Source organism: Geotrypetes seraphini, chromosome 9 (genome assembly GCF_902459505.1).
Source record: "Geotrypetes seraphini chromosome 9, aGeoSer1.1, whole genome shotgun sequence".
Lineage (NCBI taxonomy): Eukaryota > Metazoa > Chordata > Amphibia > Gymnophiona > Dermophiidae > Geotrypetes > Geotrypetes seraphini.
The window spans coordinates 187,730,237-187,748,429 of NC_047092.1; the positions used below are offsets into that span (position 1 = coordinate 187,730,237).

Sequence of the window (18,193 nt, forward strand, 5' to 3'; positions counted from 1 at the left end):
CTGTCATCAACAAACGTACACAAATTGGTTTCCTTTGCTTATGCCCAGGCAGGTTTGATTCTTATGGGTCAGAAATATGGCAGTGTTCATCGTCCACTTGAAATCAGATTCCATGGGGACAAATCTGTAGAGCTGTGCTACTAGGACTTGTATCCTGCTGTCGAGAGAGAACATCTGCTACAGGTAACTTGATTTTCCCTCCTGGAGCAAAAAGAAAAGCTGATCCACAAATATTCATAGAACCTTACGAGATATGGAGCAAAAATTCAACACTGCATTTACTAGAGGCAGAAAAGGGTTCCATGAATATTAACGATGAAAAAATAGATGTTGTGGTACATTTGCTGCCTTCTCTCTTAGGGCTGACTCTGGACAGTTCTAACTTTGCTATTCAGCCAGCGCACTTCACTGCTGGCCCTACAGCATCTTTAGCTCAATTTCATTTCTTTGTTGGACTAATTTAATGAAAATCTTCTGAAAAAAAATAAAACGCATCTTATTTGGAAACCATACCATAAAATGAACTAAGGAGTTGTACTCACGACAGCAGGTGATGGCACATGAATACTGGAGACAGATCGAGGCCTCACGTGATTCGCTAAGTGACACAGAACCACGCCATCAGTCAAAGCTGCTCCAAGGTCATTGGGTAAAGACACTTTTAACCGCATCTCAATATTCTAGCAAATAAAGCGAAAAAAAGGTTAAATACAGAAGATGAAATTGCCCTTAGAAAATCATTTCTGCCTGTAATAAAACAAGTCTTTTCCTTCTGAATGTTCCCATGCTAACTTCTGCTGCTTGGGCAATGATTCATCTCTGCGAAAGCCAGTTTTAAGCAAAAGCTCAAGTTATGGTGTAACGAGAGGAAGAGAAAAAGTAATTTCATCCTCTATTGCCTCAGGTACAAACTTAAGGCTAGTTATCCTAGGATGGCAGTAGCTTTTGCAGGACAGGGTTGATCCAGCCTAGTGCTGCCCGATTCACGATTCAAATCGGTCCAAAACAAAACAAAACAAAAAAAATCGGCTTCCCGATTCAGCTGACCTTCCCCCCTCGCCACCTAAAGCAGGAACGGCAGCACTGCTCTTGCTGGCCGGCCGCAGCCGCACCTGCTTTAGAGGGAAGGGAAGGGAAACGGAAGGGGAGGACAGGGATGGCAGATGGATGGTTAGCACAGAGAAAGAAGGAGACCCTGGCAAGCAAGTTATCAGAAGACAACCAGAGCCTGAGACCAACAAGATTTGAATAACGATCAGACAACAAAAGGTAGAAAAACTAATTTCATTTTCTATTTTGTGATTACAATATGTCATATTTGAAACGTGTACCCTGAGACCGCAAACGTGAGCTAGGATTTAACAGAGAGAGGAAAAGTCTTTTTTGTTTATTTTGTTTACACCACAGCGCCAGTATGGTTAGGAGAAGGCAAAGGGGGTGAAGAGGCTATAAAATAAACCCACCAGGATGTTTAAAAAAAACAAAAACACCCAATTGGGCAGGAAAATCAAATTGAAAAACCAATTCAATAGGCTGAATCTAATCGAAATTTTTTTGCCTGAATTGGGCAGCACTAATCCAGCCCTGACTTTACTCCTGTGTATGCTGGGATATATCTTGCTTTTCCTAGGGAATGTAATGGGGACATCAAAACTATAAGTCCTGCATGCAACACGGTAAACCCTGGCAGCCTTACTCTCAACATCTTTTGAAATGGGAGGAATTGGGTAGCGAGTTTGTGTATCATGAGGATAGAACAAACTCAAAATTTAGCACAACTAGAAGGGTTGAGAAGCCCTGACAAACATCCTTCATTTATTTATAGGGAACAAACAGGGCTATTCAATAGAGGGAAGGGCATCACTAAACAGAATTGAATGAGGATAAATTAAGCAAACCTTTCGCAGCTGTTCCATCAACTCTGTGCCTTCCTCTTCCTCCTCTTTCTGTTGCTTGCAGATTCGATGGGTTCTGCAGTCTATGGGGAGTTACAAAATGGAGCAAATATGACGGATGGAGCCAGGTGATTTGCTGTAGCACTCTGGGCCAACAAAGCAATGCCTACATGTATAATAACTCTCCGATAGGATCGGACAAATGTTGGAGAGGATGCATGGAAGTAGGCACTTTTGAACATATCTGGTGGCATTGTACTAAAGCACAGATCTATTGGGATAAAGTAATTTCCTTCACTGAGGAAGTATTAGGCATTCCAATCCCTAAGACCATGGAATGTTGTCTTTTGAATAAGGGACCGTTTGTCCTGCCCTTAAAACATCAGAAATGGACACATTTGATAATGACAGCAGGTTGACTTGTTCGGCCTGGAAACAGTTAGATTTACCAGATCTGCCAGTACTATTGGTTAAAGTTCAATACATAACTGCACTTCGGAGAAATCAGTTACAGAGTTATAATACCATCTGGAATGCTTATGAAAATTTGAATAACTCACAAAACGATAGTCCCAATTGATCTCTTTGATATATGATCTTATGCCCACATTTTATAAATCTCCTGCACACTTCTTTTCACCAGGGTGGGAGGAGGAGTGGGGATGGGAAGGATGAAATATATTAGGTATCATAGACTATGTAAATTTTTTAGCATTGTTATGAAATAAGATAATGTATTGTCTTGCACACAATTGTATAACTTAGATTGTTTTTAATTGCATTATTTTTGAATAAAAACAAAAAAACCTCTCAGACAGGAGTGCTGTGCACACTGCTCATGAGATCCACCACATGCAGATCACATGCAAAGTTCAAGAACACCACAACACACATAGGACCGGGAGGATTTCAGGTTCAATACCACAGATTGGTGACCATGAGCAAAGCCCCATCATCCATAAAAGTAAATTAGAATCTTCTGTGTAAACTCAAAGTAATCAAAAGAAAATTGTAGACAATGAAGCATTTTTAATAAAGCTAATTTATTCATAAAAACCTGCCACTTGAACCCTTCTTGTGGGCAATATAACCTAGTTTGAAATAATCATAAAACAAGGCTGTAATAATATATTTGTGACAGGAAGTGAGCTCATATTGAAGATAGGCGATACCGACCTAAAGATACAAGGGGTTCAGAGCACCAGTGAAGGTAAGCGAGTACCTGAAACCACTTAGTTTGCTGGTTTAATATGACTCATTCTGCTTCCCCGATAAACCAAGAAAATTACAATACCAGCAAAAAAAAACCATCATAAAGGATCAATAAAATAAGTAAAACCCAACAAAAGTACCAATGTATTGAATGCTGACCAAGATAGTCTGTGCCATATTAGCATAGTGAAGTGGGCAGTCAGGACTGCTTTTTGGCTATGTGGTCAGCAGCTCTATCAGTATCTTCCCCAGCAACAACTAGCTAGATCTTGGTGAGTGCCGCATGGTCAGAACCCAATACTCGGTGGCACCATTCAGTGCAAGACAATGAAGCAAGAACCTCTTTGAATATCGTCCCCATGACTCTCCAATCCAATCCAAGTTTTGGTTTTATATACCGATTCATCCCTGCAACAGGGCTCAACTCGGTTGACAATTATTCACAAAAGAAATGATGAAATTGGGTAAGACCACGGCTTATACAATCATAACTTTAAAGTAGAGGAATCTGTCAGAAATTTCTGAAATAAGTAAGTTTTCAGCACTTTCAGAAAGGTTGCTATTGAGAAAGAAATCTTCTAAGGAAGCTCATTCCAAATTTTTGCAAATAAGAAGGTAAAAAGTTTGGCAAAAATTGGCCAATGTTTTAATTCTCAACAGTAGGAAAACCAAGTTTGTATTTCTGTGCGCTCCTAAAATGAGATGTTTTGCAAGAATTAAAGGAAAACCCCATACAGAATTTTGAATATCACACTAGCACATTTAAACGGAATTTGCCAATAGACTGGGAGCCAATTTCCTATCCAAAGCTACACTGAATTCCTTCCTTAAGTCAGTAGAATTTTGCAAAAGTGATGCCAAATGAAGAACATGCTGGAACCACAGATCCCTCAATAGAACATATTTGAAAAAAGGCCTGTTAGGGTTCGGTGTGCCTTCCAATGTTAAAAGGCGAGGTATTCCTAGGGACAATACAAAACATAGCATCAAAATTTCTCAGGCCCTGCAGTTTTTGGTCTAATCACCACATTAATCATCTTCCACAAATTTCTTAAAAGGGTAAGTTCTAGAAGGCCAGAATCTTGCATAGAAGGCAAAGAATCCCGCCAATATTTGGTTTGTTATTCAATAGTCTCAGATTAACGCATAATAGCAGCCATACTGGGCGAGACCAATGGTCCATGCAGTCCAATATCCGGTTGCCAACGGCCAATCCAAGTCACAAGTACCTCACAGAAACCCAACTCAATTTATAAAACATTTTCCTCATATCTGAATAATGAAGAGCCAAATAAAATTGCTTAGTAATGTTACACTTCCTTATTAGTAAATTAAATTGCACTGAGCACTTCCATGAACAATTAAAAACTTGCACAAGCTCTAACATGTAGTCAGTGTAATTTTAAAAACAACGGGGTAATTCTGTCAAATTCTGATGAGCTGTATAGCACCAAACATGCAGCCGTGTTCTGCAAAGTTTGCAGTCTTTTGATTATACCGCCATTGGCTCCAATATAAACAGAGTTGCAATAATCAATATGAGTCAGTACAATTGACTAAACAAAGTTAGCTCTAATCCTTAATTTCCGCAGCAATTTATATTCAAAGAATCTTTCCCTATCATTGATGAGGAATAGTTCATTTAAGGCCTTCTCCACTTTATACCATTTCTTTTTAGCATTCCGCCGTGTCCCATCCTAATCTCCTACTCTTTGATTTCCTTCCTTGCTTCAAATCTCTTCTGATATTTTCCTGCAGATTTTATTACAGTTAGCCAGAATCCAACTTACCTGCTGTTCTTGATGTCTTAACAAATCTACTTTGGACAAAAATTCTTTCGTTTCAATTTTCCCCCTCGTCTTCAAGCATTGTACCTGCTTTTCTCTCTTCCTACTCTTTTCCCTCCAATAGACTATGAAATTCAGTTTTTGCTGATCTGACCATATTGTTGGTTTTCTCATAACTGGAATATGTAAAAATATTTTTTTTTACCAATTTTATGTGCAAACAAATCTATAAAATTGAGAGATGTGGTATTTATATTAAACATCTATTCTATCTCTAATTTACAATGTAAAAACCCCCACTGAACTTGTTTCTCTTCAGTTATCTCCATTGCTTTACACCTACCTTTCTTTCCCTCATCCCTTCCAACAGCTCGGAAAAGGAAGCTCTCAGGTCGAAGGGAGGATCCTCCATATGATGGAGCTGCAAGACCAGAGTTTGGCAGGGAAAGGTGGACTGAGGAAAAAACCAAGAAGAGAAAAATGAGTAGCAAACCATTCCAAATAGGATATCAAAGAATGAAAAAATGACACATTATTATGGCAATTCACTAAATGAATGGCTCTAACAGGGAGGTACTTTGCAAACATTCCTTATATTCAGTCCCTCCAATTTCCTCCTTTCCGTGGGGCAGAGAGAGACCCTTAAACTGTCTTCCTGTGCTTGCTTTGGGACATTTTATTGAACTATTACCTAAGGAACACAGGCTGGAAACAGCCAACACAAGGTCAGTGGGTGCTTGATTTTCATGCCATTAGCCTGCAGCCTCCACCCTCCAAGATTATGATAATTGAACTCAGCAATCATTACGCCAAAATCCTATACAAATGCAGGTTAAATTTTGTGCTAACAGCTCTTTGAATTTGTGTAGTTGTTGGGACTTATTGTTTTGTTTAAGCTGCAGCTGATGCTTGGCTAGTTTGGCCCTATGGTTGAGTCAGCCCAACTGAAAATCAAGCCATGTCCTTCCTGCCTAATACGCTTCTGATCAGCTCATATCGCACTAGTCTACACAATATTGCCCGAGTTGGTGATATGTTTTCGCACACAGTGTTCTGAATGTAAATCTGGTGGTTTACATGTTTGACCGAAACATGGACCAATTTCCTTACTGTGTATTATGAATTGCTTTATTGACCTACACCCTTTTCAATAAACTATTGTATCGAGTACATCGATTCCACAGTTTTCTTTATACACTACACAGAAATGGTGTGCCCCAGTAAAGGAAGAACAGCACATTCAATAGTTATGCATGAAATAAATCACCTTTCTGGGACCTGATTTAGCCCAAAATGAAGGTGAACATAAAACCTGAGAGCCCGGATTGTTTTCAGTACATTAGAAAACTGAGTCTTTACTGAAAGGTGAATTTCACTTCTCAGGTCATATCTAGAATTTAGTGCTTCTGTGTCCAGCTGTCTTATACACACTGGGTGAAGACGTCTGTAAGGGAACCGGTTCTTGGATTCAACAAAAGGATGCAGCTAGTGTGTAGGTTTTCAGAACAGCAAACTTAATATGCCGTCCAAGTCCCACATGACATGTAATAGCATAAGAAAGCAACAGATTGCAAGTCCCTTCCAACCACCAGTCTGCTTCTCTTTCCCCATCTCTTACCTATTTGTGAAGTGGGTGAAGCTGGTGATAGAGCAGGTCGGTCATCATTCTATAGATAAACAGAGAAGTGTACAGGATCTCTACAAATCAAGACGTGTGAGCAGCAGTCAAGTCTAAGTGGCAGTGGTGAAGCAAGGGAGAACACCATTGTATACTCTTACTCTGAATGCCCTTATAGCCTCTCTCTAATAAAATCCATGGGAAATGGATTAAGTATAAAGTTTAATTTAGTTTGGTAAACACACAAAAGGCATCATAACACATTAAAGTCATTTACAACAAAAATATCAAGTCAGAAAGGGTAAGAAAATGAATGCAATCGATCATAAACACCTGAAAGAGGAAGAAAAGGAACCGTGATCTACAAAAAAACTACTTTCAGCTATACCCGATTAAAACTCAGCCCCAATAATGAAAAAGTGAGGGAAATATATGCATTGTAGGAAGGGGAAACAAGTACTGTATCATGAACCTGTCTTGGCTTTGCTTTCCCTTGTCAGACTAGTAGGGTAGTAATTCAGGCATAGCTGCCGTTCAAATCAGATGAATTCTGTTAGGGCAAAGTTCTTTTACAGACTGCTTATAGAATCATGACTTAGCTCGTGTACTTTAGTCACTTTTCCCAGAGACGGTCACATCAGACTATGTCTCTGCAAAAAAACAATCAGATCGACGTTGATAGGTTGGTGGTGTCCAGGAAGGTGATGAGGAGAAAGAAAAGCCAACCTAGGCCCCAATGCTCAAAAGCTTGCCGTGATTTATAGCCAGTCTTACTTGCAAGGCAGCTCAGCCTCCGATGCTCAAAAATGTCAAAGTTTTATTAAAAATTTGATAAAACACTTATAAATATTTCTAAGTGATTTCCATTAAAAGTTAGGGTAAAGACATATGGACAGTACTAAGACAAACTCACTTACTAGAGATAAAGGAAAGGAGAGTGGAACTACAATTGTAATAGGAAAGTAAGACGATAAAGGTTAATGAGGGTTGGGTGGCAGCTTCATAAAGGTTAATTACATCTAAAGTTAATTCCTGAAAGGCGTCATTAAAAAGGAAACTTTTAAGAGTGCTTTTGAATTTATCTATTCGTACTTCTTCTCTTATGAATGATGGGAGGCGATTCCATGCTTGCGGTGCTGTTACTGAGAAAATGTCAGCTCTTCCTGTATTGATAATTTTTAAAGAAGATTGAGATCTGCGGATCTTAGTGTTCTTGAAGAGGCATAAGGTATCAATAGTCTGTTGAGAAAAATAGGTTGGTTTGACTGACGGATCTTAAATGCAAGTAGAGCTAATTTGAATGTTATTCTGTGGGGGGATTGGTAACCAGTGTGCATTTTTCAAATGATCAAATTTTTTTGAGTTTGTTATGATTTTTATTGCTGTATTTTATATTATTGGTAAACGTCTTATTTCTTTTTGTGGTAGGTTGTAAGTCTCTATCATATCCCCTCTAAGTCTCCTCTTCTCCAGGGAAGAGAGTCCCAGTTTTCCCAATCTCTCAGCGTATGAAAGGTTTTCCAAACCTTTATCAGACGTGTTGCTCTCCTCTGAACCCTCTCGAGTATCGCCATATCCTTCTTAAGGATTGCATCGCATCAAAAGGAGGATATGGCGCTACTCGAGAGGGTTCAGAGGAGAGTGGACTCTTTCCGAGACGCCTCCAGGCCATCCAGCACAGACTGAAAAAACTGTAACGAGGGCATTAAGTCTCGAGGAACCAAGCTGTTAACTGCAGGTTGGGATGAAGCAGAGATCCCCAACTCTGCGTAAGCAGAGAAGGAAAAAAAAGGCAGTAGAAGAGGCTCCCTGGAACTGAGTTGTAACAGCAGGGAGAACCACGGTTGTCGGGGCCACCGAGGAGCTATCAGAATCATGGTGGCGTGAGTGGACTTGAGCATGACGAGAGTCTTCATAATCAGAGGGAAAGGAGGAAACGTGAACAGAAACAGGTTCATCCAATCCAGAAGAAAGGCATCCGCCTCGATCCTGTGAAGGGTGCAAACCCTGGAGCAGAAACGGGGCAACTTGTGATTGAGGGGGGACACGAACAAATCGATTTCCAGAGTCCCCCAACAAGCGAACACCTGACGCAGGGTCGAGGAATGGAGAGACCATTCATGAGGCTGCAGAAGGCGGCTCAACTTGTCTGCCAGGCAGTTGTGCTGACCCTGAATGTAGACAACACGAAGGAAGATGTTGCGGCGGATGGCCTAATCCCAGAGCCGCATTGCCTCCTGGCACAGGGACAGGGACCCCGTGCCCCCTTGTTTGTTGATATAATACATGGCGACCTGGTTGTCCGTGGGAACCAGCACCACACAGTCACGAAGCAGGTGACAAAAAGCCTTCAGAGCGTAGAAAACCGCTCGAAGCTCCAGCAGATTGATGTGACAAAGGCGGTTGGCACTGGACCAAAGACCCTGAGTGCGAAGACCTTCCAGGTATGCTCCCCTAGCATAGGCTGACGAGTCAGTCGTGGGGACCTTCTGTGGAGGAGCATGAAACAGAAAACCTCTGGAAAGATTGGAAGAGAGCATCCACCAGCGGAGAGACCGCTTAAACAAAGGAGTCACGACAATGAGTTGAGAGACAGGATCCCGATCCTGGTTCCATTGGGACGCCAGAGTCCATTGAGGTATACGGAGGTGAAGTCTGGCAAACGGAGTCACGTGAACCATAGAAGCCATGTGGCCGAGCAGGACCTTCAGGAGCCGAGCCAAGCCGGGGCCGAGGACAGGAGGGCCACCTGCTGGCACAGACGAACAAGGGCCTCCTGACGAGGCAGGGGCAAGAAGGAGCGGTGGCGAACCGTGTCCAGGACCGCTCCGATAAACTTGAGGGACTGAGACAGGTTTCAGGTTTATTAAAAATTTGATATACCGCCTTATTAAAATTCAAAGCAGTTTTACATAATATAAAAAGAGAGTTAGTAAAAACATACATTAAAAACAAATTACAAACAGTGTTACAAACAATCAAACTCACTGACGAACATAAACTTACCAATACAAGATGGAGAGGGGGAGAAATACAATTTGTATGAAGAGAAATAGAGGGGGGAGAGGGATCAAAACAATAGGAAGGGGAACAAAGTATAAAAGGTCTAGAATTATGTAAAAATAAGCTAGAAGGTTAAAAGATGGCAAGGAATAAAATTCCATTACCGTCCTTAAAAGGACTATTATACACAGAGGTGAGACTTGGGAAAGTTCACCTCGAAGCCGAGACTCTGAAGGAGCGAAACTGTCAGATTCGTCGCTCGCAGAACCTCCTGGCGGGATGATGCTTTGATCAACCAGTCGTCGAGGTAGGGAAACATCTGAAGCCCTCGGAGACGCAGGGCTGCGGCCACCATTACCAGGCATTTCGTGAAAACCCTTGGTGAGGCCGCCAGACCAAAGGGAAGAACACGATATTGGAGGTGGAGATCCCCCACCCGAAATCTCAGATACCGGCGAGAGGCTGGATGAATCGGTATGTGCGTGTAAGCCTCCTTGAGGTCCAAAGAGCATAGCCAATCCCCCTCGTCCATCAGGGGATACAACGTAGGAAGGGTGAGCATTCTGAACTTTTCCTTGACCAGAAACCTTTTCAGAGCCCCGAGGTCCAGGATCGGACACAGATCTCCCGTCTTCTTGGGAACCAGAAAATACCGGGAATAAAACCCTGTATTCCACTGATCCGGAGGAAACTCCTTGACCGCCCTGAGGCGAAGGATGGCGTGAGCTTCCCGCAGAAGAAGAGGTAGCTGAGACCTGGCAGACTTGGTGGAAGGTCCGGGGGTACGTGACAGAAGTGAAGAAAGTACACCTCCCGGATGATGGTGAGCACCCAGCTGTCGGTGGTAAGACTTTCCCACTGAGTGTAGAAATGCAGTCCACTCGCAAGCTTGAAGGTCTTCAAGCAAATCTGCTTGTGAAAACGTCCACTAGGGGGCTCCGTAGGTGACGTCACCCACATGTTGAGAATATGCTGCCTGCTTGTCCTGGGATAAATTATATTATGTGTTATCTGGAATTGAGCTAGCTAAATTATCAACATGGTGTCATCTTTTACATTCCTAAATATGTATGAAATAATTATTTCTTTCTGGAAAAAAGGATCTCAGAAACTTCACAAAGGGGAATCAGAACACGTGTCCTACAACAGAGTTTTAAACACATATGAGATCCAACTTGTATCTAAAGATCTCTCTTTTGTCCCCACTATTGCCTTTGATGATTTTCAATTTAACACAGACTTTGAAAAATACATAAGGAACTAGCAATTTAAGGCTTATTTTGGGGGCTAAAGTAAGAACATAAGAATTGCCATACTGGGAAAGACTAAAGGTCCATCAAGCCCAGCACCCTGTTTCCAACAGTGACCAACCCAGGTCCCAAGTACCTGACAGGAATCCAAAGAGTAACAACATTCCAGAGCTGAGATTGTGATGTCATAATACCTCATTCCACCAATTCCTAAGAGCCAAACTCATCAGTGATGTCACAATGGCTCGACTGTCCTATAGTTGGCTCACATAAGAGCTGCCATACTTTGACAGACCGAAGGTCCATCAAGCCAAGGATTCTGTTTACAACAGTGGCCAACACAGGTCCCAAGTATCTGGCTAGATCCCAAGTAGTAAAGCAGATTTTATGCTGCTTATCTTAGGAATAACTCTTACTATCACCACACCAAATCAAGGGAATCGCGCTTATAACTTGTAATTATTCCGATCACCAGCTATTATCTAGAAAATTCCTATAGACAGTACCATTTAGTCTTCACTGGATGGAGTGGCAAGTCATCTGGACAGCAGTGATTATCTAGATAAGAGGCAGCAAAATATTCATCCAAATAGCTACAGGGTGGGCCACAAGGAGTTATACAGTATTTATTATTTCTTTTTATTTTACAGGTCACAAATAACATTTGTGTGACTTTTTGTGTCAGTTACATTGTTTTGTTTTTACTCGATTATCATTCAGATCTGTATTTTACCTGTTCAATACCTGTAAAGTGCATATGCACTTTTGGCCCACCCTATATGCAAATAGCTCACAATCCAGAAAGTGGCACTGAATAGACAGATTATCTTTAAATGCCGTCCATAGTGTTTAAATATTGGCCTGATAATTTAAAAAAATGTTATTATTAGTATTTCTAATTGTTGTAACCCAGTTTGGGTGAGGATTAAAATTAAGTGTTTCCTCTTCCTAAATGGGCTTCAAGGAGATGAAAATATTTGGATAGTTTGCTGGTGTGGCTGTGCCGAATAAAATACACAGGTCATCTTAGCAAAGAAAAATGAATCCGATGGGAGGATGGGTTTAGGCAAAAAAGCCTGAAACAAACAATAAACTTATGGGTCTGTAGGGCCACAAAAAAAAAAAACCCCAAACCCTAAACAAAAACCCCAAAACTGAGGGAACCATAGGGCAATAGCAGTGCTTGAGCTACTCCTCATGAGCAGTGAAAGGTGTTTTAAACCTGTATTTCTTAATGATCAAAAACATTCAAGATAATGGAGGGAATAAACTTAGTAGATAAAGACAGGTTGGTCACCCTCTCCAAGGTAGAGAGAACGAGAGGTTAAAGTTAAAAAGGGATAGATTTCGTACAAACGTAAGGAAGTTCTTCTTCACCCAGAGAGTGGTAGAGAACTGGAATGCTCTTCCGGAGTCTGTTATAGGGGAAAACACCCTCCAGGAATTCAAGACAAAGTTAGACAAGTTCCTGCTGAACCAGAACGTACGCAGGTAAGGCTAGTCTCAGTTAGGGCACTGGTCTTTGACCTAAGGGCTGCCGCGGGAGCAGACTGCTGGGCACGATGGAAACACTGGTCTGACCCAGCAGCAGCAATTCTTATGTCATGCAACCCATGACTACCGTGAACTCATCATCATCAGAAAGATATTAAAGGACAGAAAATCATGCACAAAACAGACAGTAAAACAACCATTGCACACATGCTCTTCACCTGTCTCTCACTCTTCGGCTTCCTTTTAATGGTGTTGGTATTACTGTCAACCTCAAAAACAACAGAAGGCTCAAAGCTATTCTGCTGAGGACAGCAGCAAAGGAGAAAGGAAAGACAGGAACGAAAAGAGAAAATGAAACTAAACAAGCAGAATCAGCAGCAGTATTAAAAAACCCCAAACCTAAGATGCCTCCTCCAGTTCCCAAGTCCTGCAAGTTGTTGAAAGAGGCGAAATCTTCTCCAGGCCAGCTTCCAGAATCCTTTCTATGACTACCCTGGACTAACAGAGCGTGTTCTTCCTGTGTCAACTAAACATTAAAAACTGCAATTGCAATTAGACTTTTTCATTTATTATTCTATTCTCTACCTCTTGTACATTTTACTACACATTCCTATGTCATGAGACCATGTAAAGGAAGCGGATATTTTGCTGACAATTGTATAGCCGAGATTGCTTCATAACAGGGAAAAATGGAAAAGCATATTTTAAGGTGATGCAGCATGCCAAATATTTTTCTACCAACCTATTACATTATTGTTCTCTTTTTAAACTCATGTTTTATTATTTTCTATATTCTCTGTTTCTTTGCTTGCTGAAGTATTTTCTTCTTTATTTCCTATTTCTTACTTCTTTTTGCCCAGCCTCTCATAACCTAGTATCTTTTCAAACTGATGCAAATTTGCCCTTTCACAACAGAAATCAATCCCGCCCAAATAATGCCTTAACCACTCCTCCAGATAAGTCTCTTTCAGCTCTGGGTGCACAGCAGCATTCAGAGGCCTAAATAGTCCCTGGATACATCCAGAAATTCAGTTTTATTATTATCAGCACTTGGACGACCTGTCTTTTAAGTAGTCCAAGTGCTGGCTTGGGCGGGTTTTTAGATGTGTTTAAGTTTTGATTATAAGCTCCGCATTCTAGCAGAGACAGTAGAGGACATGTGACTGAATTCAAGGAGTGGAGATCACACCAAATAATAAATCGTGTCCATTTAAGTTGATAGCGGTGTCTATTAGATGGTTTTCTGGATGCTATAATAAAGTTCAAGACTGAAGGCAATAGGGGGGAGGTATCTACTCTGGGAAGATAGATACCAGGTTGTGAGTGCTAATGAATATAGATTGGGATGAAGGAGAGAACCTTTGTTCTGAGTTAGTAGAGTTGGAAAAAACTGGAGAGGGATGGAATCCTGATCGCTGAGTTGTAGGAGGAAAGGAAACCAGCCTTGTCATGGCCAATGTGGTGCTATGAGAATCATTGAAGCTTGCTCTTGGCAAAGTTTGAGCAGTGTTTTCCTGATTAGTGGTATTGGAGGAAACATAGAAAATGACGGCAGAAAAGGGCCACGGCCCATCTAGTCTGCCCACACTAATGACCCATCCCCTAACTTCCTCGATGAAGAGATCCCACACGCCAATCCCATCTTTTCTTAAAATCTGGCACGCTGCTGGCCTCAATTACTTGTAGTGGAAGATTATTCCAGCGATCAACCACCCTTTCGGTGAAGAAATATTTTCTGGTGTTGCCATGAAATTTCCCTCCCCTGATTTTCAACAGATGCCCTCTTGTTGCTGTGGGTCCTTTAAGAAAAAGATCTTCTTCCACCTCGATAGGGCACGTGACATATTTGAAAGTCTCTATCATGTCTCCCCTCTCTTTGCATTCCTCGAGTGAGCTTAGCTGCAACTTACCCAGCCTTGAGTCTTGAGACCATCCTGGTGGCCATTCGCTGAACCAACTCAACTCTCTTTTTGATAATGTGGCCTCCAGAATTGTACACAATATTCCAGATGGGGTCTCACCATGGATCTGTACAACGGCATTATGACCTCGGGCTTACGGCTGATGAAGCTTCTACAGATACAACCCATGATTTGTCTGGCCTTGGATGAAGCTTTCTCCACTTGATTGGCAGTCTTCATGTCTTTGCTAATGATCACCCCAAGTCACGTTCTGCTACAGTCCTTGCTAGAATCTCACCATTTAGGGTGTAAGTCCTGCATGGATTTTTGCCACCAAGGTGCATGACCTTGCATTTTTTGGCATTGAAACTTAGTTGCCAAGTCTTTGACCAATGTTCCAGCAAGAGTAGGTCCAGCAAGAGTACTGTTGGGCATTGAGCTTTTGTTGGGCACTGTGCTTTTGTCTATTGTGCTTTTGACTACTATGTTGCATAGTTTGGCATCATTGGCGAATAATGTAATTTTACCTCGAAGCCCTTTAGCCAAGTCTCTTATGAAGATGTTAAATAGGATCGGGCCCAAGACCGAGCCCTGCGGTACTCCGTTGATCACCTCCGTGGTATCGGAGAGGGTACTGTTTACCACTACCCTCTGAAGTCTACCTCTAAGCCAGTCCTTAACCCATGCAGTTAATGTTTCACCTAATCCCATCAAACTCATCCTGCTCAATAACCTGCGGTGTGGGACGCTATCAAACGCTTTGCTGAAGTCCAAGTACAGTACACGACGTCCAGGGACTCCCCTATATCCAGCTTTCTTGTTACCCAGTCGAAGAAGCTGATCAGATTTGATTGGCAAGACCTTCCCTTTGTAAAACCATGTTGATGGGGATCTCGTAGATTCTCCTCGTTCAGGATTGCATCTAATTGGCGTTTGATTAGTGTTTCCATAAGTTTACTCACTATCGATGTGAGACTCACCGGTCTGTAATTCGCAGCCTCCATCTTGCATCCCTTTTTGTGGAGTGGAATGACGTTAGCCGTTTTCCAGTCCAACGGGACTCTTCCTGTACCTAGGGAAAGATTGAAGAGCGCGGATAACGGTTCTGCCAGGACGCCACTCAACTCCCTGAGCACCCTGGGATGTAGTTTGTCTGATCCCATAGCTTTGTTCACCTTGAGTCTTGATAGTTCATAGTAGACACTGCTGGGCGTAAACTCAAAATTTTGAAACAGGTCTTCTGAGCTTTCCCTTGTCTGCAGCTGACGGCCAGATCCCGCCGCCTCGCAAGGGAAGACTGAGAAGAAGTATTCATTTAAAAGTTTGGCTTTATCGGAGTCCGATTCTACATAGTTCCCGTCGGGTTTCTTAAGGTGTACTATCCCATCTGTATTTCTTTTTCTGTCACTAATACACCTGAAGGAGGATTTATCGCCCTTCTTGATGTTCTTCGCTAGATTCTTCTCCATTTGGAGTTTGGCCTCTCTGACTGCTGTAGAGGAAGTGTCTTTGCCAATCGAGGAGAAAAACATTGGATTCAAGAAGGTTGGTATTGAATTGTCTGGAACAGTAAAGCGGCAGCTTGTGGTTGGTGGAAGACACAAAGAGATCTATGTTGGGAGTCCACCATAATGTGAAAATCTGATGCAAAGTCGATGGGGAGGGACTACTCGTGAAGTTGGAGAAGTCCATTCAATTTGTCTGCCAAGCAGTTTTCTTGTCCTGCTAGATAAACTGCTTTGAGGAAGATGTGAGTGATTGCTCAAGTCCAAATTTGAATGGCTTCTTAGCAAAGGGGATGAGAGCCTCTGCCATCTTGCTTGTTTGTGTAATACATCACCACATGTCAGTGTGCATGATAACTATATGGTTCTGCAAGCAATCCTGAAAGGTCACCCATGACTCCTATAGGTTGATCTGTAGTGTTTCCTCGTGAGGCCACCAGATTCCTTGAGTGTCAAGGCAATCTAGGTGATCCCCCAACAAAGAAGTGAAGCTTCTGTTGTGGACTTTCATATGGGAAGAAAACTGGAATATAGGCCTCTGGGATGTGTCACCAGTGAAGCAATTGCTGAAGTCCTGGGATAATCTGAAGTTGTGCAGAGAGGGGGGTCTATAGCCTGAATCCATTGGGGGGATAGAGTCCACTGTGGCACTCTGAGATGAAGGTATGCAATGGAACTACGTATACGGTAGATGTCATATGAGCTAGAAAGCGTTAACATCTGTCTTGCCTTGAGATATGTTCACGATGAGACTGTTTGGCAGAGGTGCATGAGATTGTTGAACCTCTGTGTGGTGTCTAGAAGGGCTCTTAAGAGTTCTAGTTTCTGAATCGGGGAAGTTGTGATTTCAGATAATTTGACTTCGAATCCTAAGAGTTCCAGGAGGCAAATCATAAAAGTGGTAGACTGGTGAGCCAGAGTCAATTAGGAAGCTTTAACTAACCAGTAATCTAAGTATGGGTAAACATGAAGCCCATAACTGAACTAAGTCACAGCCACTACTATTAGACACTTGATGAAGATGCCTGAGCAGAGGTAAGGCCGAATGGCAGTACTCTGTACTGGAAGTGTCAAGATCCCACTTGAAATCATAGGTATTTTCTGTGGTCTAGTAAAATTGGAATATGAGTGTAGGCTTCTTTTAAATTTAGATAGCAAAGCCAATCATTATTTTCCAGCAGAGGTAACAGAGTTCCCAGAGAAACAATGCAAAATCTCTCCTTTACTAAATATTTGTTGAGAGTACAGAGACCTAGTATTGAACAGAGATCTCTGGTCTTTTTTGGAATTAGAAAGTATTTGGAATACTGTAGAACTCTCTGCCCCTCTTTGGTGGAACTAGTTGCATTGCACTGAGTGAAGAGCAGAGTCCCTGGTGAAGCAGAGATTTCTGGAGCAAGTTGAAAGTAGACGAGTGTGTGGTGCAGTGGTTGGATCTACAACCTCAGCACACTGGGGTTGTGGGTTGAAACCTCGCGCTGCTCCTTGTGACCCTGGGCAAGGTCCTGCCTTCTCTCACAGGAGTACTGGCATAAGCATGTGAACTATGAGCATGTTCAAGGCCGTCTCTACCACTAAGGACTGGTGTTGCAGTTGTGGTTTGTCAAAGGCAGATGTAGACTGGAGCTTGTACAGTGCATCTAATTTCCTAGAAGCTACTGTGAGAATTTTCCCAATTTTTAAAGAGTGCGTCCTTCATTAAGTTGTGTAGAGGAAGCTTTGCACAGTCCTTGGGGCATTTTACACAGTTCAATGCCTCCATAAGCTCTGCTGGAGGCTCCTGCTCAGATTCCATATAAATGGAAAAAGCTAGACCCATTTGTCTGATGAACTCTGTAAAAGAGAAACTTTCAGGCAGGGATTGTCTCCTAGGGAGAGGAGGTGAAGGATCTGACAGAATTTCATAAGACTCCTCAGCAGAAACATCAAGCTCAGACGAATGAATGGCGAGATCTGAGTCTATCTTTGATGTGAATGGCATGTGCAAATTTAACACCTCCAATTTACTCCTCACATCAGGTATTATATCCCCAGATCCTCAGAAGTACCACCTAGGACTCACATATATTAATTGTCGCAGGCTTTAAGCATTACTTCCTCACTGGATCTTATAGCCGATTAAATGTCAATATTTTATCTATTTAAATACCATTTCAGCGTGTATGTATTGCAAATAGCTTATAAATGTGGTCTTCCTTTCAGGAATTTAACAGCCAGCATGTTTCACCCGAAAAGGTTTTTTTCAAGGCTCCTTATCCCTTTTAAAAGCTTAGCTGATTAAGAAGGGGATCACTAACAGATCGGACAAGGTTATCATGCCGCTGTACCGGGCCATGGTACGCCCCCACCTAGAATACTGCTTCCAGCACTGGTTGCCATACCTGAAGAAGGACACAGTACTACTCAAAAGGGTCCAGAGAAGAGCGATTAAAATGGTTAAGGGGCTGGAGGAGTTGCCGTACATTGAGAGATTAGAGAAACTGGGTCTCTTCTCCCTTGAAAAGAGGAGACTGAGAGTGGACATGATC

General features: G+C 42.1%; 1 protein-coding gene across 4 annotated transcripts in view; it reads right to left on the minus strand.

The window, feature by feature from the left end:
* Window positions 1-18,193, minus strand: part of LRCH3 (leucine rich repeats and calponin homology domain containing 3) — a 101,353-nt gene that overhangs the window by 18,846 nt on the left and 64,314 nt on the right. For 2 of the 4 annotated variants that reach the window (XM_033958114.1, XM_033958115.1), the window contains exons 15-19: window positions 12,478-12,558; window positions 6,513-6,561; window positions 5,238-5,348; window positions 1,899-1,978; window positions 543-680 (exon numbers count right to left, since the gene is read on the minus strand). In XM_033958114.1, the coding sequence (XP_033814005.1) occupies window positions 543-680; window positions 1,899-1,978; window positions 5,238-5,348; window positions 6,513-6,561; window positions 12,478-12,558 (459 nt within the window). The remainder of the gene's footprint in view (window positions 1-542; window positions 681-1,898; window positions 1,979-5,237; window positions 5,349-6,512; window positions 6,562-12,477; window positions 12,559-18,193) is intronic. The other 2 variants (XM_033958116.1, XM_033958117.1) reach the window with 1 other exon arrangement.